The sequence below is a fragment of the Vulpes lagopus genome, chromosome 7 (genome assembly GCF_018345385.1).
Source record: "Vulpes lagopus strain Blue_001 chromosome 7, ASM1834538v1, whole genome shotgun sequence".
NCBI lineage: Eukaryota > Metazoa > Chordata > Mammalia > Carnivora > Canidae > Vulpes > Vulpes lagopus.
In genome coordinates, this window is record NC_054830.1 from 8,862,121 (window position 1) to 8,888,900 (window position 26,780).

Genomic DNA, 26,780 nt, shown 5'->3' on the forward strand with positions numbered 1-26,780 from the left:
CATTTGTAAAAATGCACAGTGAAATGTCAACTCAGGAGTCCTATAGGGGACTCTGTACTGGTCTGGGGTTGGGAGAGAAACCACCCTGGTACCCTCTCTCTCAAAGACCCCAGCCCTCCCAGCATAATGAGAAGGGTGCAGCTGAGGATGCTTATGACGGGTTTGTCCCACCCAACTTTTGCTCCTCCAGGGGTGAGAGGGCTTGCAGACAGCAGCTGTTGGTCCATGCTGACCTCTATCCTTTCGCCCCTTTGCCTTCCAGAAGGATTTGCCTCTGCCCCGGAAAAGCAGCAGGTGAGCCTTGGGGAGAGATGCGCAGGGCTGGCCGTCCCTTCTCGAGCCGGGGTGGGGGCGCCAGGGGCACGCGCGGGCGGGGCCTGGCGCGCTGGTGCACAGCAGCGCCCCCTCCCGGCGGGCGGCAGTGGCACGGCCCTCCCTTCCCCCGCCCTCCCCTGCCCGCTGCGGCTCCAGCCTCCGCCCCGCGCGCTCGCTCCCCGCGCTGCCGCCGCCACTGCCGCACCTGCCACCATGTCGCCGCCGCCGGGTCATGTCTGACTCTCTCTGGACCGCGCTTTCCAATTTCTCGATGCCCTCCTTCCCTGGCGGCAGTATGTTCCGCCGCACCAAGAGGTAGAACCCCATCCCTGAGACCCTGACCCGGCCCTCCCCACTTAAGCCGCCCCTCTGGCCGCTGCCGCAGGGCGGGGCCCGGGATGCTGCACCCGGTCCAGCTGCGCCAGAGGTGTCCGTGCTGAGACCTTCTGCGGGGGATGGGGTTGCATTGGGGACTGTGTGGGCCGAGACTGGGGGGACTGGACGCCGGAGAGGACCGCCACAGGGAGAGGGGGAGGAGGCTGCGCCGGGTGGGGGGTTGCGGCGCCTTTGTCTGCTGGCGCTGCGGGCTCCGGCAACCCAGTGGGGGTAGGGGAAGAAGGGGAGGGTGGGGGACTTTGCACCCTCGGAACAATAGCCGCAGCCTGGCCTCCCCCCGCCCCCATGCCGCGTGTTTCTGGCCTCGCTAATATGCTCAGTCACTGTGGTGGGGGGTGAGGGGAATGGAGGGGCTGGGGGCTCCCTCTTCAGAAGCTGGGATCCTGAGGGGCAGGATAGGGGGGCTTTATCATAGCACAAACTGCCCCCACCAAGAACACAGCCTCATACGGAAAATAGTGACACACAGCGTCACGTAGGACATGATGTCACACACATACACACACTACAGCCCCAGTGGCCCAGATACACCCTGAAGCCATCACGCATACAGTGGCCATAGGTCCAAGTCATGCCCAGACACACAGGGGCACCCCCAGCGACACACACAGACAGGTACAGTGTTGTGTGCCCCCAGTAAGATGTCACATGCATGGTGATACACACACACACACACACACACACACACAATTCTGGCATCCAAGATGCACAGAGACACATGTATGGCAATGACATCCATCCACCCAACAATGTCACAGCACATGATAGCATCTAAGCGTTTCACATGCGGTGTTACATGGATGCCAGAATAAATGACACAGGAAATCTTGCAGAGATGGAGAGACACACTATCCCACGTTATCACATGGAAGACTCATCTAGGGAATGTCACACATGGTGGCAGGTTCAAACATGCTCAGTATCACAGGGTGTGAAACTCATACACAGTAGATGACACACGTGGATACACATGGTGAATGTCACACACACACACACACACACACACAAGGGCAGTATATCGCATAGACTTAGAATGCCGCACAAAGACATGGACACTTGTAGCAGAAATCATGCACGCACATGGTACAGCCCACAGTGGCACATCTAGTCATGGACAAGTGACATTACACACTGTGTCACACAGACACACAGAAGTACAGGTTGTATCATAAGATAAATCCAACTCAGGGCTGAGCTCACACACTGGGTGCCACATGTGGATACACACAGAATGTCATGCACAGCCCCCCCAAACACACACATACATTCAGTATCTCAGTAGTGTCACATAGACAGCATGTCTATTATTTTATGACTGAAACTGTGCCCACATGGTCACACATGCTGAGATCTCTATCACCTCCTCCTCCGAGCAATCCTCTGGGGGCACCTCCAAGCACACACAGATAGGAGACAGGTGGAGATCTGAGACCGGAAGGTGGCTGGTTGGGTTCACAAACTCACTGGGCTGTGGCCTGGCCTGGTCCCCTTGCCTCGCCTTCCCCGCAGCTGCCGCACCAGTAACCGGAAAAGCCTCATCCTGACCAGCACTTCGCCCACGCTGCCGCGACCCCACTCCCCACTGCCTGGACACCTGGGTGAGACAGGTGGTGGGTGTGGCCCAGACTAGAGGAGGTGTGGCCACGGTCGGGGGCGTGGCCACAGGTGAGGGGCGGGGCCAAGGCGAGGGGTGTGTCCATGCCGCTGGACTGGGCCGAGCCTGGACCGAGGAGGACCTGGATTGGGCAAAGGGCTGGACCATCGTTGTGTGGCGGTGGTCAGTCGGCTGAGGGACCGGTATCGGTGGGCGGAGGCCCAGGGGAGCTAGATTGGAAAGCGGATAAGGCCGAAGGGAGGAACCATACCTGAGAAGCGGGGCCATCTCTGATGAAGACAGAATCGGCCTGGAGGGGGGCTGGGCTGACGCGGTAACCAAAACATCTTGGGGGAGGGGGCGGTGTGCACAGCTACGGGGGCGTGGTCCACTCCTACGTGGGTGTGACTAGACTAAAGAGGGGAGGAGTTGCTGTTCGCCACCTGCTTTGAGGATTGGAAGGCCAGGTGGGATTGCCCCCACCCCAAGCCTTAAGATGCCCCTCTTTCTGCCACAGGTAGCAGTCCCCTGGACAGCCCCCGCAACTTCTCCCCCAACACCCCCGCCCACTTCTCGTTTGCCTCCTCCCGAAGGTGAGTCCCTCTCCCCAGGGCCCTAGAACCCTGGCTGGACCGTCCCCACCCGCCGTCTTGGCCGCCATCTGCTCCCCTCCTAATTGCACCTGAGCCGGGCCGAGGGACCCGCAGAGTGCCCGGACGCCCCAGCGGGAATAAGCGCCCGGCCTCGGGGGCGGGGTCTGTGGGAAGGCGCGGCCACCGCCCGTCCGGAATCAGAGGAGGAGTGGGACTTCCTCTGCGGTGGAGCCAAAGCGCCTGCGCGCTGAGCCCAGGGTCTCAGTCTCCCTAGCCTCTAGTTCCAGGCCGGGCGTTTCCATAGCAACAGTTCTGGGAGCGGAGATGGGGTGCGCAAGCGCAGACTGCACGATGCCCACTGAGGGACTCTTGGTCTCCAAGGGGAAGGGCACCTAGGGCTGTTTCTCGAGGGCCCAAGTGGAGGAATCTCAGGTTTACCTACGGGGGTCTTTGGGGTGTCTGGGGATGTCGCTAATGAATTTTCTTGGGGCCTTTGGCGAAATTGGGGGAGACAGAGAGATTCCTCCAGTGTGTTTTGGAGAAACTTCTGGGAGTCACCAAGATGTTTGGGCGGGTTTCTTTTTCTTTGAACTTTACTCATTCTAAAAACGTTGTCTGAACACGTGCTTTGATCTGGGAGCTGAGTATAAGGGGTGAATGACACCCTGTCTCTGTCTTCGGAGTTGAATTGGGGTGGCACGCCAAAAAAAACCCTGGATCACTGCAAAGGCTGGTGAAGGCTGTCGTGTGGGACTCACACAAGACTGTGGGGACAGAGGATGACTCCCTGGAGTGGGTGGGGGAAAGACCCCTTTGGCTGTGGAATTCAGCTGAGGACAATAGAGACCTAGAAAATGGCTCTGAGATGGGACCTGATGCGGCCACCTGGGGTGGGAGGCACTGCCTGGAGGGAGGGATAAGGGACGAGTCAAGTGCACGGAAGTGTGTATCCCTGTGATGTGCAACCTGTGTGCTAATGTGGATGTGTGAGTTTGTGAGACTGTGAAAAGATGAGGCAGCCTGTGCCTACACTCGTGTCCATGGGGGTGTGCATCAGCGTGCAAGTGTGACCGTGTGTGTGTACCTGCACATTTGTAAATGTGTGTGAGTATGTGAGGGAGCGTGCCCTCCCACAAATGTCTCCATGTGAGTGTGCAATCTGGTGGGAGTGTGAATGAATGTGTGGCTGTGTGGGAGTTCGAATGTGTGACTGCATGCATGAGGGTTCTTGAATGTGTCTGTGTGAATGCAGAAGTGTAGAATGTGTGTGAGGGAGTGTGTGTCTTTGTGTCAGAGTGTGAGTACTGAGTCTCTAAGTGTATGTTTATACGTGAGTGCACATCTGGTTTTGGATGTGTGATTGGGTGTTAGTGTAGGGAAGAGTGATATTTAGGTCCATGTATGTGACAGTGAATGTGTGTTTGTGTTGAGGAGTCGTGTGTGAATGTGTGTGACTATCAGTTTGTGAACTTGACTATACTAGTCGCAATAACACTAGTGGGTGTGGCCTTGAGAGTGATCATGTCTATGTGAGTGTGCATGTGCCAACCTGGAATGTGTGTCAGCATGTGTGTATGTGTGTGTTTGAGGGAGGGGCCTTTCTCCTCTGAGAAGACTCAAGTAGTATCACTCTGAGAGCTTTCTCATGGGGGGCAAGTATTGGGATTCCTCTGGATTGACTTCCCTGAGGGGGCTTTCTCTGGTCCACCTTGGGGTTCACTTTGGAGGCTTGTTTGGTGTGAGGATGACAGGAGAGGAGGATCATCACAAGGAGCAGAGGAGACTGATCTTTGCTCTAGGTCCCTGGTGCCTGGCTGGAAGACTTCCTTTTTACCCCCTTGGCTCTGAGAGCCTTTTGGAATCTAAGAGCACAGATATATCCCCCATCCCCTACCCTTGTGGTGGCCAGTGGGTTGTATCACACCCTGAGGAGTGGGAGGATCAGTGGGGCCTAGCAGCCTCTGAGCATCTTGGCTGGGTTCCAGGGCGGATGGACGCCGTTGGTCTCTGGCTTCGCTTCCTTCATCTGGCTATGGCACGAACACACCCAGCTCCACCGTCTCGGTGAGTTGGCAGGTGGGCGAGTGGGTGGGAGTTGCAGGGGGGCCCTCCCACCTGAAGGCCCCTCCCAACCCAGGCCAGTAGTTGGGCTGGCCTTAAGGAGAGTTTGGGGTTTCTCTTGTTTTCCAAGGTGTCACTCATCCATCTATTGGCGTTACAGGTCCCCTCGAAAGCCCTGTTCTCCACCCTCAACATATCTTCTTGGGGGTGCTACTCATCAGTGACTTGTTTTACAGATAAAGATATGAAGGCTCATGTGTTGAGCTACTTGCCCAAGGGTCTCAGCTGGCCAAGGTCAGCATGCCCTTCATCCAGGGCACATTTACTCCGCCACTGCAAATACCCAAAGTCTCTCTCTCTCCACCTGCCCTTTTTCTACCTGTGTCTCTGGTTCACTCATCACCCATCCATTGGTATGATGCTCAGCAGATATTTATGTGACTGTCATATGGTGGGTGGGCTCTATCAGCTGGGCCAGAATCCAAGGGTTGATGAGGCTCTCATGAGGGGATTACAGACCAGTAAGAAAACATTTATAACATAGGGCAGGTGGAGCTGTTATGGGAATAGCACCAGGTGAGGTGATAGTAGTATAGGCAGGACCTGATTCAGTTTGGGGGAGGGTGGTCAAGGAAGGCTACCTGGAAGAGGTGGAATTGAAGCCATGACAAAAGATCAGCAGGAGTTTGGCCCGTGGAAGAAGGAAAGGAAGGGTGTTTTAGAAAGGGGATGAGGGAACAGCATGTGCAAACTCCCAGAGGCAATAGAGAACTTGTTGAATTTGGAAAGTTGAAAATAGCTCTCTCTCTCTTTTTTTAAATAGCTTTGAGTGGCTGGAGCTTTGAGTTGGAAGTGGAGGAGCGAGGGTGAGGCAGGCAGTGCCTTTGCTCATACTGGGGCTTCTCAGCCAGGGCAGGAGAGTGGATCTTATTCTAAATGTGGTGGGAAGCCATACAGAAGCTTTTTTGCTTTATATCAAATTAAGCTAAAAATTCCAGTCTGAACTATTTGAAATTGTGGTTCTGTAGATCATAGGTTATGTGCATTGAAAAAATCAGTTTAATAGATACTGATGGGGTGGGGAATGAGTGATGTAATGTTTCAAAAGGTCCTTCTGCTTGAAGAATCAAGTGGATATCTTTGTTTTCCCCCACCGATATCTGTAGGTCTGTGTTTATGCATGCCAGGCCCCGACTAGGGACCCAGCAGAGTCCAGATCCTTCCCTCAGGAGCAGACAGCAATAAAAATTAGTAATAAAGATACAGTAAGTCAGGAGATAAATACAGCAAGAAGACGTAAGATAGGGCAGGGATAGGGAGTGATGGATGTGTGTTCAGAGGAATGAGGGTCACCCAGAGGGGTGGCATCTAAGCAAAAGTGAGAAGGAGTGATCTGTGCTAGATATGCTCTGGACAGAGGGAGAAGTCAGTGCAAAGGCCCTGAGGCAGGGTGTGCCTGGCTTGTTCAAAGACAGGAGGGATGCCTGGGTGGCTCAAAGGTTGAGTATTTGCCTTTGGCTCAAGACTCAGGATTGAGTCCTGCATTGGGCTCCCTGCGAGGAGCCTGCTTCTCCCTTGGCCTATGTCTCTGCATCTCTGTGTCTCTCATGAATAAATAAATAAAATCTTAAAAAAAAAAAAAGACCATCAAGGAGAACTGTGCAGCTGGAGCAGAGTAAATGATAGGGAGAATGAGAGGAGGTGATGGCAGGGAGACAGGACCAGATGTTGCAGGATGTTGTGGGTCTTGGGAAGGACTTCAGTGTCCACCCTGAGTAAGGTGGAAGCCATGGAGGGTTCTGAACAGAGGAGGGATGTGACTTGACTCCGGTTTTAACAGGTTCCACTGGCCACATCTGTGTGAGCGTCACAGTTCTCATCCGTGTCTGTCCCTGTCCCCCTGTCTGTCTCCAGGAGTCCCAACCTGGACCCTGGGATCCAAGGATCATAGACCAGGTCCTGATCCCGACCATGCCCAGTGGCCCATCCGCCCCAGGAGTCCCAGCCCAGGGTCGCGACATGTGGGGGGACCGCGGTGGCTCTGACCCCGGCCCCGCTCCTCCCCCCAGTCTTCCTGCTCCTCCCAGGAGCGCCTGCACCAGCTGCCCTACCAGCCCACCGTGGATGAGCTCCACTTCCTCTCCAAACACTTCGGCAGCACCGAGAGCATCACTGACGAGGATGGTGGCCGCCGCTCTCCCGCCGTGCGGCCTCGCTCGCGGAGCCTCAGGTGGGCAGACACCCAAGCTGATGATGGGGGGGGGGGCTGTGTACTGCGAGACCCCTGTCCGCGGGATTAAATGGGTTGCAACACGTTGGGTGAGGTTTTACCGGGGTTGGGGGGGATGAGGAGATGCGATGCCTGGCTGCTTTCGGAGGCAGGGGGCCGGACGGGATGGGCTTCTCTCCCCGCAGCCCCGGGCGCTCCCCCTCTTCCTACGACAACGAGATCGTGATGATGAACCATGTCTACAAGGAGAGGTTCCCGAAGGTGAGGCGGGGCGGGGGGCGGCCGCTGGGAGGCCGGGCGGCGGGAGCCCTCGCTCGCCTTAGCTCCGCGCGCCCCCTGGTGGCCGGCGTGCGCAGCGCAGGCTCCTGGCGGCCACAGCCCCCGGGCGCAGCCCCGCGCCGGCACCCCCGCCCCGCCTCTGTCCCTCCCGCAGGCCACCGCGCAGATGGAGGAGAAGCTGCGCGACTTCGCCCGCGCCTACGAACCTGACAGCGTGCTGCCGCTGGCCGACGGCGTGCTCAGCTTCATCCACCACCAGATCATCGAGCTGGCCCGGGACTGCCTGACCAAGTCCCGCGATGGGCTCATCACCACCGTCTACTTCTACGAACTGCAGGAGAACCTGGAGAAGCTGCTGCAGGACGTGAGTGCACGGGGAGGCTGGCCTCACCCACCCCACCTCCGGGTAGACGGCGCCTGCCGCGTGCCAGGCGCTGGTGCGGAGCTGGGATTTCAGGGGTGGGCAAGAAAGACGTGGTCCCCAAGAGAAGGCCGTGGTCCTCGTCTAGGTCTGATGGGGGCGGCAGGGATTTAACCACCCTCCCCTCCTTCAGGCCTTTCCTCCAATGTCACCTTCTCAGGGGGGCCTCTAGAATCCCTTATTTAAAATGTCAACCTCTGCTCAAACTCCCCACCCTTCACACCATCCCTCACGTGGTATATTTTTGTTGATCTTATTTCTTGTGTCACTTGCTCAAATGTCAGCCCCACAGGTGGATGATGAGGTTGTCTGTTTGCTCACTGTTGCATCGCTGGTGTCTGGCACGGTGTCCAGCACACAGTAGGTGATCAATAAATTTTGGTTAAATGGATGAATGAATGAAAGTAAACAAGATAATGTTCCCATTCCATTCAATGATAATGGACAGCATTTATTAAGGGGCGAAAGATTTATACGATCTGAAGAGAAACCAGAGTATTGGACAGCATTTATTAACCCACTACTGTGTGCTGGGGCACTGACAACCTAGCAGTGAACAAACCAGAGAAATATTCCTGCCCTCTTGGGGCTGATTTTTTTTCTCTCTCTCTCTTTTTAAAGATTTTATTTATTTATTTGAGAAAGAGAGAGAAAGAGAGAGAGAGCACAAGCGAGAGAGTGGAGGGAAGGGCACAGGGAGAGGGCAAGAGAGAATCTGAAGCAGACTCCCAGCTGAGAAGGGAGCCCCAAGCTGGGCTCAATCTCAGGACTCAGAGATAGATTGTGCCCTGAACCGAAATCAAGAGTCCAAGGCTTAACCAACTGAGTCACTCAGGTGCCCCTCCTTTTTTTTTTTTTAATTGCATTTATCGGGCAGCCCCTGTGGCATCTGTCTTCTGCTCAGGGCCTGATCCTGGAGACCTGGGATCGAGTCCCACGTCGGGCTCCCCATGGAGCCTGCTTCTGCCTCTGCCTATGTCTCTGCCTCTCTGTGTGTGTGTGTCTCATGAATAAATAAATAAAATATTTTAAAAAATAAAAATAAATTGTATTTATCTATTTTAGGGAGAGAGCAGGGGGAGGAGCAGAAGGAGAGGGACAAGCCAACTCTTCACTCTCCCCATCATTTACTCTGCTCCAGCTGCACAGTCCTCCTTGACGGTCTCTCTCTCTCTCTTTTTTAAGATTTAATTTATTTATTCATGAGAGACACAGAAATGCAGAGACATAGGCCAAGGGAGAAGCAGGCTCTTCGCAGGGAGATCATGACATGAACCAAAATGAAATCAATCAAAAAAAAAATGAAATCAAGAGTCCAATTCTTAACTGACTAAGCCATTGAGGTGCCCCCTTGGGGCTGATATTTCTTTAAAAAAAAAGATTTTATTGGGGATCCCTGAGTGGCTCAACGGTTTGGCGCCTGTCTTTGGCCCAGGGCGTTATCCTGGAGTCCCCGGATCAAGGCCCGCGTCGGGCTCCGGCATGGAGCCTGCTTCTCCCTCTACCTGTGTCTCTGCCTCTCTCTCTCTCTCTGTCTCATGAATAAATAACTAAATAAATAAATCTTAAAAAAAGATTTTACTTATTTATTTGTTTATTTATTTATTTATTTTAGATTTTATTTATTTATTCATGAGAGTCACAGACAGAGAGAGAGGCAGAGACATAGGCAGTGAGAGAAGCAGGCTCCATGCAGGGCTCCCAATGTGGGACTTGATCCTGGGACTCCAGGATCACACCCTGGGCTGAAGGCAGACACTCAACCACTGAACCACCCAGACATCCCAAAGACTTTATTTATTTATTAGAGAGAGAGCATGAACTGGGGGAGGGGCAGAGGGATAAGCAGACTCCTGCTGAGCAGGGACCCTCCCAACATGGGGCTCCATCCCAGAACCCTGAGATCATAACCTGAGCTGAAGACAGATGCTGAACTAACTGAGCCATGCAGGTGCCCCTGGGGCTGATATTTCAATGTGGGAGTTGGATAGGAAACAGGGAAACAGACAAATCAAGGAATTCCATGATTTCATCTGATGCTTAGGGCTGTGAAGCAAATAGAACAGGGCAATCAGACCGAGGGTCAGGGGCTTCCCTGTAATGCCCAGGAGGCCTCCCCGGAAGAGGTGACATTAAAATTGGGACAAGAATAATGAGGAAGTGAAAGGTATGAGAAATGCTGGGGGGAATGTGTGCCGAGCAGGGTGCACAGCCTGAGGTGAGAAGGGAGTCTGGGAAATTCCAGGAGCACGGAAGCCAAGTGACTACTGTCATGAGGAAATGAAATCAGATATGGGCACAAGGACCAGAAATGGAGCTTTGGTCTATGGGCTTCCACTCAGACCTGAAGGGCAGTACATTGGTGTCATTATGGGTTTTAGCATCAAATCTGGTTTGAGTCACGAGGTTCATAGGAGTTGAGGGCACAGATTTCAAATGGCCTAGATTCATATTTAGCTCATCACTTATTTCCTGTGCAGCCTTTGCCAAGTCACTTAACCTCTCTGTGCCTCATTCTTTCTGCTATAAAATGGGAATGTGCTCATTCATTAATTCCACAAATATTACTTAAGCATCTATTCTGGGGCTGATCTAGAAGCTGGAGAATTACCTGGAAATAAAACAAACAAAATCTCTGCCCTCAGGAAGCTGGCATTCTAATAGGAAGAGTCAGAAGATAAATAGTAGGCATCAGTTTGGCACTAGGAGGAGGCAAGTGATTTTTTCTCCCCTCAGAACATTAATTATTGAAAAATTTGAAAAGTAGGTATATTAAAACTTAACATTATTTCAAATATTTTATTTTATTTTTTTAAGAGGAAGGAAAGCTTTGTGTGTGTGTGTGTTGTTTTTTTTTTTTTTTTAAGATTTTATTCATTTATTCATGAGAGACACGGAGAGGCAGAGACACAGGCAGAAGGAGAAGCAGGCTCCATGCAGGGAGCCAGATGCGGCACTCGATCCCGGGAATCTGGGATCATGCCCTGAGCCAAAGGCAGACACCCAATGGCTAAGCCACCCAGGGGTCCCTAAATATTTTATTTATAATCAAACCAGAATTTGTTAGAATTTTACTTTCCTGGTTTTAAGGGAAACAAATTAATCAAAATGTTTTCATTACAACTGTTGATCACTGAGGGGCACCTGGGTGGCTCAGTTGGTTTAATGTTGAACACTTGATTTCAGCTCAGGTCATGATCTTGGGGTCCTGAGATGGAGTCCTGCCTTGGGCTCTGCTCACTCTGCCAGGAGTCTGCTTGAGATTCTCTCTCCCTCTCCCTCCCCCTCCTCCTCACTCTCTCTCTTTCTCTAAAATCAATCAATCAATCAATCAATCTTAAAAAAAAACTGTTATTCATTGAAAAACCGTGTATAGATTGCCACATACTGTTCCTTTTGCTTCAAGCTCCAATATGGCTCCACACAGCCCTACTGGATCCTATTCTTTTTTTTTTTTTAAGATTTTATCTATTTATTCATGAGAGAGAGAGAGGCAGAGACACAGGCAGAGGGAGAAGCAGGCTCTATGCAGGGAGCCCGATGTGGGACTCGATCCCGAGTCTCCAGGATCACACCCTGGGCCAAAGGCAGGCGCCAAACTGCTGAGCCACCCGGGCTGCCCTGGATCCTATTCTTATTTAAAATTTGTTATTTTGCTTATCATAGATCTTTTGCATTATTTTTTCAAATACTGCATCATGGTTTTTTTGTTTTTGTTTTTTGTTTTTGTTTTTTAGATTCATTTATTTATTAGAGACAGAGCACGAGCATGCGGGGGGAGAGGGGCAAAGGGAGAGAATACTCAAGCAGACTCCCCAGTGAGGGTGTAGCAGGACATGGGGCTCTATCTCAAGACCCATGAGATCCGGACCTGAGCCCAAAAGCCCAAACCAAGAGTCCCAAGCTCAACTGACTGAGCCCCCCCAGGCGCCCCCATTATCATTATTTTTACCACGTGGCTGGGCCTCAGTTTTCTCACCTGTAAAATGGGACAGCAGCAGCTGTGTGCACCCGGTGGGTGGGGAGAGGGGCCTGGCTGAAGCAGGCCGGGTGAACCCCCCTCACTGCGACCGCCCCCCCAGGCCTATGAGCGCTCCGAGAGCATGGAGGTAGCCTTCGTCACCCAGCTGGTCAAGAAGCTGCTCATCATCATCTCGCGCCCCGCGAGGCTGCTGGAGTGCCTGGTGAGGGGCCGGGCCTGGGCGGGGAGGGGGTGTTTGTGGGGGGGTGCTGGGGGGGTGGGGGGGTGTTGGAGCCCGCTGCCAGCCCGGCCCTGCCCTGCCTCAGGAATTCAACCCCGAGGAGTTTTACCACTTGCTGGAGGCGGCGGAGGGCCACGCCAAGGAAGGTCACCTTGTCAAGACCGACATCCCGCGCTACATCATCCGCCAGCTGGGCCTCACCCGGGACCCCTTCCCAGGTGCTGGCCGGTGGGCGCCGGGGGCTGTGGCTGCACCCGCCGGGTCCCCAGCCTCTGCTCACTCTCCGTCCCTTCCTAGACGTGGTGCACCTGGAAGAGCAGGACAGCGGGGGCTCCAACACTCCCGAGCAGGACGACCTCTCCGAGGTAAGGCCCCCGGGTCCGTCCGAGGGCTCACCTCCTGAGGGCTCTCTGCCCTCAGTGTGGGTGGATCTCTTGGTCCCTGCTCCAAGCCTCAGTTTCCCCATCTGTGAAATGGGTCGATAATAACAGCTGTTCCTCCATCGGCTTTTTTTTTTTTTTTCATGGTGAAATACGCATAAGACACACCCATGCACACATGGTACAGAAAACATACCGTTAAAATTTTTTTTTAAGATTTTATTTATTTATTCATGAGAGAGACAGAGAGAGAGAGAGAGAGAGAGAGAGAGAGAGAGAGAGGGAGAGAGAGAGGCAGAGACACAGGCAGAGGGAGAAGCAGGCTCCATGCAGGGAGCCCTACATGGGACTTGATTCCGGGTCGCCAGGATCACGCCCTGGACTTAAGGCGGCGCTAAACCGCTGAGCCACCCTGGCTGCCCTCGTTAAAATTTTTTAAAAAGACTTTTAAATTTATTTATTCAAGAGAGCGAGAGGTGGGGGTAGGAGCAGAGGGAGGGGAACTAGCCGACTTGGAGCTGAGTGGGGAGCTGGACAGGGGGCTTGATCTTACCACCCTGAAATCATGACCTGAGCGGAAACCAAGAGTCAGCTACTTAACTAAGCCCACTTAGACATTTTTTGTTGTTGTTGCTTAAGATTTTATTTATTCATGAGAGACACACAGAGAGAGGCAGAGACATAGGCAGAGGGAGAAGTAGGCTCCTTGCAGGGAGCCCGATGTGGGACTCGATCCCCAGACCCAGGATCACGCCCTGAGCAGAGGGCAGATGCTCAACCACTGAGCCACGCAGGCGTCCCCATTTTAACCATTTTAAAATTAAAAAACTCACTGGGTTTTAATACATTCACAATGTTGGGCGGCTATCACTTCTATCTAGTTCTGGAACATTTTCATTACCCCCCCCAAAAAAACATGTACCCATTAGGCAGGTACTCCTCACTCACCCTCCCCTCCCCAGCCCCTGGCAACCACTAATCTGCATTCTGACTCTATAGATCTGTCTATTCTGGTTATTTCATATTTCACGTAAATGTATATTTTATATACATTTCTGGGTATTTCATATAAATTCACTTTCACTCTGTGGCCTTTTGTGTCTGGCATAACATTTTCAAGGTTCATCCATGTTAAAAAAAAAAAAGGTACATCCATGTTGTAACACAAATCAGTACTTTATTCCTTTTTATGGCTGAATAATAATATTCCACTGTAGGCATCCACCATATTCGTACGTTGTCCATTGATAGACATTTGGGGTGTTTTTACCTTTTGGCCATTGTATGAATAGTGCTGCTTTGAACATTTGTGTACAAGTGTCTGGAGAGCTGTTCCAGTTCTTTTGAGTATATACTCAGGAGCAAAATTGCTGGTCGTATGGTAATTATGGGGAGCCCTGCATGGGTTTTGAGTAGGTTGGATGTCTCTCTGTGTTAATAGCTCAGCACAGTGAAAATTGCCGTAACCCACCTCTTAGGCCAGCCACACTTTGACAGATGTTCCCCATGTCTAGTACTGGCCACTCACGTGTTTGTTTGTTTTTTTTTAATTTGAGCAAAATATAGAACAGAGAAGATTACAGAGAAGATTTTGACTCAAAATCTGGGTTTGAGCTTTCTCTTGAAAAACCAGAGGTTCTGTTAACACCATCATAGAACCAGCTGGCAGTAAGTGGGGGCTGCTCTATGATAGGGGTACCTGCCTCCCAGTCATCCATGCCCCCACCTGGCCTGCCTGGCCCCTGAAGGCATTTGAATTTGTAACCTTTGTTTCAAATTGTATCTATGAATTCTCACACCTATACACACACATCTTTCCTCTCTCTCTCTCTCTCTGTATATATATATATATATTTTTTAAAGAATCTCACTACCCATGCCATTTGTTTAATTTTTTGAATAGGTAATGGAATGACATCACTCAAAACTCTAAAAACTCTAAAAAAGGTATTTATCTTTGTTATTTATAGGATTCTACGTATGCCATTCAATCAAACTTGTTAATTGAGTGATTCAAATCTTCCATCTCCCTATTCTTTTTTCTATTTTTTTTTGCCTGATTAATCTGATAGTTTCCGAGAAATGTGTGTAAAATCCTTGTTTTGAGCAGTTTCTTCCTGTAGTTCTATCATTTTTTGTGCCAGATGTTTTTAGGCTACATTCAGAGGAGCATACAAATTTAGTATATCACACATTTTTGTGAGATATTTATGGAATGAATCTCTTCATCCTAAAGAAAAAGAAACATAATTTTCAAAAAAGATATACAGTGAAATATCCTATCCCCACTTTGTCCCCCGCTGGCCTATATCCCCCCAAATATTATTAGTCTATGTGCTACTGAGCACCTCCCCAGATAGGATTAGATAGCTCCATTTTGCCACAAAAACATACAGTACATATTGTTCCTTGCTCCCCCCTCCTTAATAAAATATTTTGAAGTCCCTTTTGAATCAATGTACTGAGAAATGCCTCATTCTTTTTAACAGTGACACGATATCCCTTCATACAGATGCTGCTCATGTGTTTATTAAACCAAGTTCCTATAGATGAACATATGGATTGTTTCCAATCTTGCAATAAGCAAGATATGCATGCATCATTTTTCACATGCATATCTATAGCATCAATTAATAAATGCAATTACTGGATCAAAGGGAACATGCATTTGTAATTATTTTATATGCCAAAGTACCTTCCATGAGGATTGTACCAATAGCGGAGTATAGAAGTACCTGTTCCTCCACAGGTTTACCCTTTTGGATTTTTTTGCCAATTTGCTAGGTGAAAAATTGTATCTTGAGGTAGTTTTAATTGGCCTTCTGCCACTATATATAAGTTTCAGCATCTTTTCATATGGTTAAGAGCTCTAATTGTAATCCAAATATCTTGCCTATATCTTTTCTTCGTTTGTTAGGCATTTTGTTATTGATTTCTGGAAGCTCTTTATACATTAAGGTGATTATTTTGTAGGCTTCTTTCCTAATGGAAAAAAGTTAGGAGTATGGCTTCCGAGTCAGACAGTATGGGTTCAAGTCCTGACTTTGGTACTCCCTCACTGTGGCACTTGGATGAAGGTTCCATCCACCCCCCCTCCCTGTCTTTCTGATTCCTCCTATGTAAATGGAATAAGAAGAGTTGCAATCTTATGATGATGGTGGTGGTGGTCTCCATTTTTCCCTATAGGGCCGCAGCACCAAGGCTAAAAAACCACCTGGAGAGAATGACTTTGAGACCATCAAGCTTATAAGCAATGGTGCCTACGGGTGAGCCACCCGGGGCTCTGGCGGGGGGAGGGTGGCGGAGGCCGGGTGTCTCGGAGGTGATGGCCGGTCCTCGCTCTCTCCCCCTGCAGTGCTGTCTACCTTGTGCGGCACCGCGATACAAGACAGCGCTTTGCAATGAAGAAGATCAACAAACAGAACCTGATATTGCGGAACCAGATCCAGCAGGCCTTTGTGGAGCGTGATATACTCACTTTTGCTGAGAACCCCTTTGTGGTTGGCATGTTCTGCTCCTTTGAGACCCGGCGCCACCTCTGCATGGTCATGGAATACGTGGAAGGTGTGGCTGCCTGCAGGACTGCAGGGAAGATGGGGGGATGCATGCTGTCATGGTTGCTCAGTGGCCTGAGCCCTAGTCACCATATTGCCTATCCACCTGTATGTTTATCTGCCGATTTAACAATCCAGTCATTGATTATCTATCACATTTGTTTATAATCTAGCCATCTGTTGGTTTATCTATTTTCATTTCATTTAATGTAGGTACATCTTCCCTCCATCTATTGATTTGCTAATCTATCGGTTTTTCCATTCATCCATCCATGTACCATCTCTCCATTCATCCACTCTTTCCATCCATCCAACCATCCATCCATCCATCATCCATCCATCCATCCATCCACTCATCTATCCATTCATCCATCCATCCATCCATCCATCCATCCATCCATCCATCCATCCATTCATCCATCCATCCATCCACTCATCTATCCATCCATCCACTCACCCATCCTATCCATTCATCCACCCACCCATCTACCCATCCACTCACCTATCCACCCACTCTCCACCCAACCATCATCCATCCTTCCATCTATCCATCCATCCAATAATTTAATTATCCATCTCTTTATCGATCTACATATCTGTTATCCATCTTAAAACATTAATAGACTTCATTTTTTAGAGTATTTTAGATTTACTGAAAAATTGACTGGACACATTGAGTTCCCACAGACCCCCTTTCCTCACGGTTTATTCTTTACATGTTGTGTTCATGTGGCACATTTGTTATAATTGAACCAATATGGATACATGATTATTATTATTTTCTAAAGATTTTATTTATTTATTCATGAGAGACACAGAGAGAGAGAGACAGGCAGAGACACAGGCAGAGGGAGAAGCAGGCTCCATGCCGGGAGCCTGACCCGGGACTCAATCCCAGTACTCCAGGATCAAACCCTGGGCTGAAGGCAGACACTCAACTGCTGAGCCACCCAGGTATCCCTGGATACATGATTATTATTATTTTTTAAGATTTTATTTATTTATTCATGAGAGACAAAGAGAGAGAGGCAGAGACATAGGCAAAGGGAGAAGCAGTCTCCATGCAGGGAGCTCGACGTGGGACCTGATCCCGGGACTCCAGCATCACACCCTGGGCTGAAGGCAGGCCCTAACCACTAAGCCACCCAGGGATCCCCTGAATACATAATTATTAACTGAAGTCCCTATAGTAGGGTTAGTTGTTTACCTTGCACATCTATTTTCATCTTCATCTTTTTATATATCTAGCCATGCAGTTACCCATCCATTTATTCACCCACTTACTCGTCACTTATCCATCCATCAGTATCTATGTATCTATTTATTAACTCATCATCTATCCATCTATTTACTATCCATATTTTTATTCCTCCATCTACAACTATTCTAGCAGCCTCTCATCCTATTTGGCTATCTCTTTATTTAAAAAAAATATTTTATTTATTTGAGAGAGACAGAGACAGAGATAGCAACTGCAATAGTACAGGTAGAGAAGAGAGGGAGAAGCAGGCTCCCCACTGAGCAGGGAGCCCAACAGGGGCTCCATTTTAGGACTCTGGGATCATGACTCACTGGCTACCTCCTTCCATTTGTCCACAATTTATCCATCAGTTTATCCATGTAGCTATTTACTATCTATCCATGCAGCTACCAATGTATTTTTTTCATCTGTTTATCCACTCATCCATGCTTATAATCACCTAAATACTAATTCTATCCATTGCTCCAGTTACACATACTGTGGATATTAAGAGATGCATCGTCTCATGGAGTCACACTATGCTGCCCCAAGCCTTTAGTCAACTACCTGTTCACTCAACAAATGTCCTCTTGTGGTTTTCCTCATGCCACATGCTGTGCTAGGCCCTGGTGACACAGTTGGGACCCAGACAGACACTCCTCTCCCTCGTGGAGGTTACATTGTGGTCTGTGTAGCCAGACAATAAACAAGCCAGAGGAGACCAGGCGATTTCACATATAAGGATGGCTTCGGGGACCATAAGGAAGAGGAAATCCAAGCACAAAGTCTCTTAAGTGAGAAGGTGTCTGGATTTGGAGGAGCAATGAAGAGACCAATAAAGCTGGAGCCAAGTGAACAAGCCAAAGGGAGAGTAGGGGGAGATAAGGATGGAGAGGTGATGGGGTTGAGCATGCAGAGCCTTGCAGAACCCTGAATGGCATTGGATTTCACTCCAGGTGCAACAGACATCATCTATAAGGTTTTAAGCAGAGCTGATATGATCTGGTTTATGTTTGAGAATATCCATTTAGCTGCTGCAGTGAGGGCAGAAGCAAGGAGACCAATATGGAGGTGATGGTGCAAGTTTTAAGTCATATACTTTCTGAGTGTGGCCCAGCCCTAAAGTCTCATTTGGAAGTGAATTCAGCTTGGTTCTCATCATAAGTGTGTGCCAGGATTCCCTAGGGTTGTGACCAAATGCAGATTCCTGAGCCCCACCCTTGTGGAGTCTGATTTGTCAGTTCCTGACACAGAGCTAAGTCTGGCTCAGGCAGGAAGAAAAAGAAAAAAAAAAAAAGAGAAAAAGAAAAAAAAGAAAGAAAGAAAGAAGAGAAAGATTTTATTTATTCATTTATTTATTTATTTATTTATTTTTTGAAAGACTTGACTTAAAAAGAATCATGTCACTTTCAGGAATGGCTGTATCTGGGTGCTCAAACCATGTCACCAGGAATCTCTTCATCTCTTGACTCTGCTCTTGCATGTGTGGACTTCCTTCTAGACAGGCCCTGGTATAGCAGAGTTGCCACCCAGGAGATCCCAGTTTATGTCCTATGAGTTTAGTAATATTTGTGACAATAGAAGGGAAAATCTGAGGGCTGGTTCACTGAAGCGACTTGGGTTATACGCTAACCTAGAGTCTGCACCTGGAAGAAAATCTGGCCCTTGTAAGAGAAGTTAGGAATAGACTTAGGAGACTAAAATAGGAATGCTGTTTACAGTAAACTTAGTAGGGGCCAGGAGTCTACATTTTAAGGCCCGAAGCCCTCAAGATTCACACTCCAGGAGATCAAGACTCATGCTCCTAGACTCAGTCAATAAGCAGGCAGGCTTTTTATTCTCTTCTTTTTTTTAAAAGATTGTATTTATTTGAGAGAGAACCTGATGGGGGCAGGGGAGGGGTGGAGGAAGAGGGAGAAGCAGACTCCCCACTGAGTAGGGAGCCTGACGACATGGGGTGCAATCCCAGGACCTCCGAGATCATGACCTAACCCACAGGCAGACACTTAACCTACTGAGCCACCCACACACCTCCAGGCTTTTATTCTGACCAGATCTCACCTCCACCATCAACTCCTCACCATCTGACTCAACCTCTCTCTGAGCCTCAGTCTCCTCATGTATGAAATTGGCTGATCAGATTAACTTTGGAGGCTAAGAGGAAGAGAGAAGCCTGGTAGAGAGCACTCTGCATGTGACCTGGGGAGGGGAGGCGCCTCTCTGAGCCTCAGTTTTCCTTAGCTGTAATATGGGAACAATGTGAGGTGAGGACCTGCTGCGTGTTGAGTGCTCAGCTCCAGGCTGAGGGTGCCTCCGTCTTCACGTGGGCCAACTCCTTCCCCCACAGGGGGGGACTGTGCCACCCTGCTGAAGAACATCGGGGCACTGCCCGTGGAGATGGCCCGCATGTACTTCGCTGAGACCGTGCTGGCACTGGAGTACTTGCACAACTATGGCATCGTGCACCGGGACCTCAAGCCTGACAAGTGAGCCTTTCCCATCACTTCCTTCCTGCCCCTCGGGAAGCCCTGGCATGAAACGGCCAGGAGTGAAGTGGACACAGGCATCACTTCTGAGACCCGCCCCCTCCCCATTGCAGCCTACTCATCACCTCTATGGGGCACATCAAGCTCACGGATTTTGGCCTCTCCAAGATGGGGCTTATGAGCCTCACCACCAACCTGTACGAGGGCCACATTGAGAAGGACGCCCGGGAATTCCTGGACAAACAGGTGTGTGTGCGGGCATGGGGGTCACCGTGGGTGGAGTGACCCCACAGAACTGCGGGGCCCAGGGCCTGGTGGGGGGCTCGGCTCTCCCTCGAGGCCCCTCCCGCGGCCAGGGCGCAGGCTGACGGCCTGCCCCCAGGTATGTGGAACCCCAGAGTACATCGCACCCGAGGTCATCCTGCGCCAGGGATACGGCAAGCCGGTGGACTGGTGGGCCATGGGCATCATTCTTTATGAGTTCCTGGTGGGCTGCGTACCCTTCTTTGGAGACACGCCCGAAGAACTCTTTGGACAGGTCATCAGTGGTGCGTGCCTCTGTGGGGGGCAGGCGGGTGGCATGGGTACATGGGTCAGGCCAAGGCCTGTGGACTCCAAAAGCGACCCCCAGCTCTGCCTTTTCTGCAGATGACATCCTGTGGCCAGAAGGGGACGAGGCCCTGCCCACAGACGCCCAGCTCCTGATATCCAGCCTCCTGCAGACCAACCCCCTGGTCCGGCTGGGGGCAGGTAAGGGTTCTGCCTTTCAGAGAAACTAGGGAACTGGGGGTCATGGCTGGAGAGTAGGACTCCAAGCCCAAGTGGTCTGGGGTTCTCTCTGCTGGACTGGACGGTCTCTGGAATTCCCTCCCCTCGCCCCTCCCCCACTCCCTCCCCAGGTGGTGCCTTTGAGGTGAAGCAGCACAGTTTCTTCCGAGACCTGGACTGGACAGGACTGCTGAGGCAGAAGGCCGAGTTCATCCCCCACCTGGAGTCTGAGGATGACACGAGCTACTTCGACAGTGAGCAGGGCCAGGGGGTGGGATCCGGTGAGAGGGGCCCTGGGACCCCAGCTGGTTAGGGGACCTCCTGGAGGGGGCGTGACTGCTCGGAGGCGTGGCTGGCATAGAGGCGGGGCTCAGCCTGAGAAGCCGGGAAGAAACCAGTTTGGGGTAGGGACCTGGCCAGGACTGGGGTGAGTCCTTAGGTTGGGCCTGCGCCTGGGCCTGGTCTGGTGCAGGGTGCTAGGACCCAGAACGAGCGCCAGCACGCGGTGGGGCGGGGCTGCCCGGGGCAGAGTCGGGGTTGCCACTGCCACAGGTGGGATCTGGAGCGGAGGCTTCTCCGGGAGCCTCGGAGGGTGCAGCTGCGACCCAGCCTGGGGGAGGGGCGGAATCGGACCGAGGATGGGCCAGGGGCCTGGCGGGGGGCCTGCAGCCGGGCTGGAACGCGGGTCCGGTGGGGGTGTGATCTGAGGAGCGGACCCTTGCCTGCGGTTATGGCCCTCCCCCCAATCCTCAGCCCGCTCGGACAGGTATCATCACGTGAACTCCTATGATGAGGATGACACGACGGAAGAGGAGCCCGTGGAAATCCGCCAGTTCTCCTCTTGCTCCCCGCGCTTCAGCAAGGTGGGCCAAGGCTGGGCCAGGGGTGCGGTGAGACGGGGGCGGGGCCTGGGCGGAGGCGGGGCTGAGGAGACAGGGGAGCCGGGTCCCAGGCCGGAGATGTCAAGCCGGGAATTACCGAGGGGGCAAGAGATCTGGGCGTGAGAAGCCCTGCCAGGGAGGCAGCATGGGGGTCTTGGGACTGGCCGTGGCAAGGAGTTGCATCTGACGGGAACCTGGACGGATGTGCCGAGGAGGCCCGCGGTGGGGCGGGGCTGGTCCTGGCCCGAAAGAGCAGCGGGGCCGGGGCGAGTTGGAAGGCTGGGCTAGATCTCGCTTTGAGGAACAGCGCGTAAGGGGTTCAGAGCCTAGTCCGGGCGAGAATAGACCTAAGTGGGTGAAGCAAGGGGAGCCTATTCTCGAGGGCCTGGGCAGGGCAGGGCCTCACTGGAGTGGCGTGAGTTGAAGAATGTAGGTGGTCGGGGTACTTCTCAGAATCGGGCGGGGCCCGGCCTTGGGGGCGGAGCGTAGTGTGGGCGGGTCCAGCAGCGGGAAGCGGATTGGCTCGGGAGCGAAGGCGGGAACTGGGCCGGGCTTGCCTCCCACCGCCCGCCCGCTCAGGTGTACAGCAGCATGGAGCAACTGTCGCAGCACGAGCCCAAGACCCCGGTGGCGGCAGCGGGGGCCAGCAAGCGGGAGCCGAGCGCTAAGGGCCCAGACGAGAAGGCGGCTGGCAAGCGGGAGGGCCTGGGCGGCCTGACTCTGCGGGAGAAGACCTGGAGAGGGGGCTCCCCGGAGATGTGAGCGGGGGGGGGGGGGGGGGGGGACTGGGTTTGGGGGCGGGACGCGAAAGGGCGTGTCTCTGACCACTACCCCTTCGTGCAGCAAGCGTTTCTCGGCTTCCGAAGCCAGCTTCCTGGAGGGGGAGGCCAGTCCCCCGCTGGGCGCGCGCCGCCGTTTCTCCGCGCTGCTGGAACCGAGCCGCTTCAGCGCCCCCCAAGAGGATGAGGACGAGGCCCGGTTGCGCCGGCCTCCCCGGCCCAGCTCTGACCCCCCAGGGTCCCTGGAAGCGCGGGGCTCTAAAGAGGCAGCTCAAGGGGATGGCACCCCCAGCGCTGGGGACGCTGAGGCCGGTGAGTGCCCTCTCCTGCCGCCTTCCCCAGTTACCCAGTGGCCAGATAGTGAGCATTTGTTTCAGTGAGCCTCGTGCTGTTTGTGCAAGCTCTCACCCACTCTTCGCACTCCAGCCTGGGGATTCTCATCAACATGAGGAACACCCCATATTCCATGCTCAGTCAACAAATGTATATGAGGACGCCTCTGTATCAGGGGCTGTGCTAGATGGATATGTTACCTGCTTTCGTGAAACTCACAAGAGAGAAGTGGGAAGAGCATTCCAGGTAGAGGGAACAGCATGCAGGAATTCTGTGACCTTGGACTGACTCCTAACCCACTTTCTCTGTTGCAGCTGACCGCCCACGCCCAGGTGACCTCTGTCCACCCTCGAAGGACGGGGACTCATCAGGCCCGAGGGCCACCAATGACCTGGTTCTGCGCCGGGCGCGGCACCAGCAGCTGTCAGGAGACCCTGCTGTAGAGAAGAGACCTTCTCGAACGGGGGGCAAAGTCATCAAGTCGGCTTCCGCCACTGCTTTGTCCGTCATGATTCCTGCAGGTGATGCTGGGTTCCACATAGCAGGGGAGGGGCTGTCTCCATCTCTGTGGGAATCAGGAGCAGATACAGGGAGAGATGGGTCTCTGGCGCCTATCTCTGACCATGATTCTGTGTCTGCAGTGGACCCCCATGGAAGCTCACCCCTGGCCAGCCCCATGTCCCCACGATCTCTCTCCTCTAACCCATCCTCACGGGACTCCTCGCCCAGCCGGGACTACTCACCGGCTGTCAGTGGGCTCCGCTCCCCCATTACCATCCAACGCTCTGGCAAGAAGTATGGCTTCACATTGCGTGCCATTCGGGTCTACATGGGTGACTCGGACGTCTACAGTGTCCATCACATTGTCTGGGTGAGTACACATGCTTGGAGTCTCTGTCCCAAGGTGAGGGGTGGGTGGGGAGAAAGAAACACACACACACACCCCAGTGATGAGGGACTGCTCAAACTGTAGAACCAGGACCTGGATAAGAGTCCTCTGTGACCTGTGTGCTCACTTCCCTTTCTGAGCCGCAGTTTCTTCTTTTGTAAAATGGGGAGAATGATCATTATTTCATAAGGCACTATGAGGATTGCTGTGCATGCGGAGCTAGGCATCTGGCACATAAGCTCAAGGAGCTTTCTTTGTTACCAATCCTGTGACCCTACCCCTGTGGGGTGTCTTGTCCCCAGCACGTGGAAGAGGGGGGCCCAGCTCAGGAGGCTGGGCTGTGTGCTGGTGACCTCATCACCCACGTGAATGGGGAGCCTGTGCATGGCATGGTGCATCCTGAGGTCGTGGAGCTGATCCTTAAGGTGAGTGCAAGGGAGGCAGCATCCTGCGGGGAGAGCCAGGGAGGGCTGGAGAGATTCTGGGGAACTGAAACAGCTGGAGCAGCCTTCAGCAGAGCATTTCTCCCCTATCTTCCCCTAGAGTGGCAATAAGGTAGCAGTGACTACAACGCCCTTTGAAAATACCTCCATTCGCATTGGCCCCGCCCGGCGCAGCAGCTACAAAGCCAAAATGGCCAGGAGGAACAAGCGGCCCTCTGCCAAGGAGGGTCAGGAGAGGTGAGTGGGGCCAAATGCAGCTGGCAGGTCTATCAATAGCAGGCTGAGGGAACATTTGCGTTTTCGTATTGTTGTTTGAGCAGTGGGCGGGGCTAAGGTGGAGGTGGTGAGGACCTGAGAAGGGTAGTGCCCAGGAAGAGTGGCCGGCCGGACCATCGAGCAAAAACAAGAAGACAGGGAGAGAAGGGCTGGGAAAGCGGGCGAAGCCCGGAAAGGAAACTGTGCCAGGTTTCTAGGCAGGGAGAGAAACCTTGTAGGGGTGTCTTGGGAGGTGGCCAGGGCCAGCATTTGTCAATTAAAGAGGGTGCTGTCCAGGAGAGCTGGTTCTGACCTGTTGGATATATTTAGATGTCTGGGAGGGCTACAAGAAGTGATTCCTACGTGAAATGAGCACGCTAGACAAGACTGGGCCAATTGAAATAATTTCTTCCCTTAGAAGTAGGAGGAGCTAGGAGAGATGGGTGGGGCCACGAGTGTGTGGTGTTTTGTTCAGAGGGTTTGGCGGTTTGGCCTGGATAAGTCGTCGAGTGGGGGATTTGAGTGAGAGGAGCCAGACAAGACTGAGTCATGTGAATTTCTTCCAGCTCGGTTAGGCCGGTTGCAGCTGGGGAGGGAGGGGCTAGAGGGGTAGGCGGGGCCAGAAGTGGTTGGGTTGGTGCCTGTGGGTGTTTTTCTGGCTTGGGGTGGGAGAGGCCTGAAGGGAATTGGGGGCCTGATGTGGGAGGAGCCAGATGGGACCAGAGTTCAGGAGAATTCTTTCAGTTTTGATCTGAGGGTTGCAGCTGGAGAGGGAGGAGCCAGGTGGGGTGGGCGGCCCCCAGGGGCGACCTGCGGCCCTAAAGTGGGAGAAGCCAGGAGTTCTGGAACTTGGTGAAGGGTAGGTGGCCCCCTCTTTGTCCCCCAGCAAGAAGCGCAGCTCCCTCTTCCGCAAGATCACAAAGCAGTCAAACCTGCTGCACACTAGCCGCTCGCTGTCGTCGCTGAACCGGTCGCTGTCGTCCAGCGACAGCCTCCCGGGCTCGCCCACGCACGGGCTGCCTGCACGCTCGCCTACCCACAGCTACCGCTCCACGCCCGACTCCGCCTACCTAGGTACGCTCTGCGCCTGCGCGCGGCGGGCCGAGCGGCGCAGGGTGGCGGGGCTGTGCCCTGGCTGTGCCCGCAGCGCGCGACAGCCCCTCTCGCTCACCCGCAGGCGCCTCCTCCCAGAGCAGCTCCCCGGCCTCGAGCACGCCCAACTCGCCAGCGTCGTCGGCGTCGCACCACATCCGGCCCAGCACGCTGCACGGCCTGTCGCCGAAATTGCACCGCCAGTACCGCTCTGCGCGCTGCAAGTCGGCCGGCAACATCCCCCTGTCGCCACTGGCACACACGCCGTCCCCGACCCAGGCGTCGCCACCGCCGCTGCCAGGCCACACGGTGGGCAGCTCACACACGACGCAGAGCTTCCCTGCGAAGCTGCACTCGTCACCGCCCGTGGTGCGCCCGCGCCCCAAGAGTGCCGAGCCCCCGCGCTCGCCGCTCCTCAAACGCGTGCAGTCAGCAGAGAAGCTGGGAGCCTCGCTGGGCGCCGACAAGAAGGGCGCACTGCGCAAACACAGCCTCGAGGTGGGCCACCCGGATTTCCGCAAGGACTTCCACGGCGAGCTGGCGCTGCATAGCCTCGCCGAATCTGACGGCGAGACGCCTCCCGTCGAGGGTCCTGGCACACCTAGGCAGGTTGCCGTCCGTCGCCTGGGCCGCCAAGAGTCACCCCTGAGCTTGGGTGCCGACCCGCTGCTGCCCGAGGGCTCCCCCAGGCCGTCGGTGTCCAGTAAAGAGAAGGAGTCTCCGGGTGGGGCCGATGCCTGCACCCCACCCCGTGTGACGACCCCCGGGGGGCCGGACCCTGGAGCGGGACGCCAGCGGCACAAGGCACCAGAGCGTGCAGACAGAGGATGGAGCGGGTGGGGTGGCCAGGGCCGTAGCAAAGGCTGCGCTGAGCCCAGTGCAGGAACACGAGACCGGCAGGCGCAGCAGCTCGGGTGAGGCAGGCACACCCCCGGTGCCAATTGTCGTAGAGCCTGTGCGTCCCGGGGCCAAGGCCGGGACCCCCCAGCCTCTTGGTGCAGACTCCAAAGGGTTGCAGGAATCCACATCTCTGGCGCCTCCTGTACCTGAGGTCCCCCGGGGTCGGGAGTGCTGGGTGCTGGAGGTGGTAGAGGAGCGGACCACGCTGAGCGGGCCTCGCTCCAAGCCCACCTCCCCCAAACTCTCTCCAGAACCCCAGACCCCCTCCCTAGCCCCCACAAGGAATGCGCCCAGCACTGCAGGGCCCCCAACCCCACCTACTTCCCTCTTGGTCCCAGCTACCAAGGCTGAGGTGGGGCCGACCTCCCGGTGCCCTGCTGAAGCTATACCCCCAGCAGGCCTGACCAAAAAAGGTGCACCCTGCCCCACACCTCCAGGCCCATAGCCAAGGGGGCCGCTGGCCCTGCTCTGTACAGCCACCTGTATACATATGTACACATATAAATAAAGTGTGTCTGTGCTGTGTGAGCTTTCTGGGGCTCACCCCACCTCCCCTGGCGGGGCAAGACATCCTGTTTCTGCCCCCTTGCCTGTGTATGTCTTGAAGGGTGAAGCTCCAGGCCTGATTACCATAGAGAGAGGAGGTGGGTCTTGGGTGGACCGTTCCTTGTGGTCCCGCTTTGGGTCTT

At 53.4% G+C, this 26,780-nt stretch overlaps 1 protein-coding gene across 1 annotated transcript; it reads left to right on the forward strand.

Moving 5' to 3' along the window:
* Positions 1-510: 510 nt before the first annotated feature.
* On the forward strand, positions 511-26,644 carry MAST1 (microtubule associated serine/threonine kinase 1). Its single transcript, XM_041764038.1, is given in 27 exon segments — positions 511-630; positions 2,221-2,309; positions 2,823-2,898; positions 4,884-4,962; positions 7,029-7,189; positions 7,375-7,450; positions 7,623-7,832; positions 11,972-12,073; positions 12,177-12,309; positions 12,389-12,456; positions 15,658-15,737; positions 15,827-16,035; positions 19,613-19,751; positions 19,865-19,997; positions 20,134-20,299; positions 20,400-20,501; positions 20,651-20,773; positions 21,273-21,382; positions 21,980-22,158; positions 22,244-22,491; positions 22,827-23,033; positions 23,154-23,383; positions 23,704-23,826; positions 23,945-24,081; positions 24,986-25,173; positions 25,277-25,953; positions 25,955-26,644. Coding segments are annotated over 27 exon segments (4,710 nt in total). The 5' UTR covers positions 511-547; the 3' UTR covers positions 26,537-26,644.
* Positions 26,645-26,780: the final 136 nt, after the last annotated feature.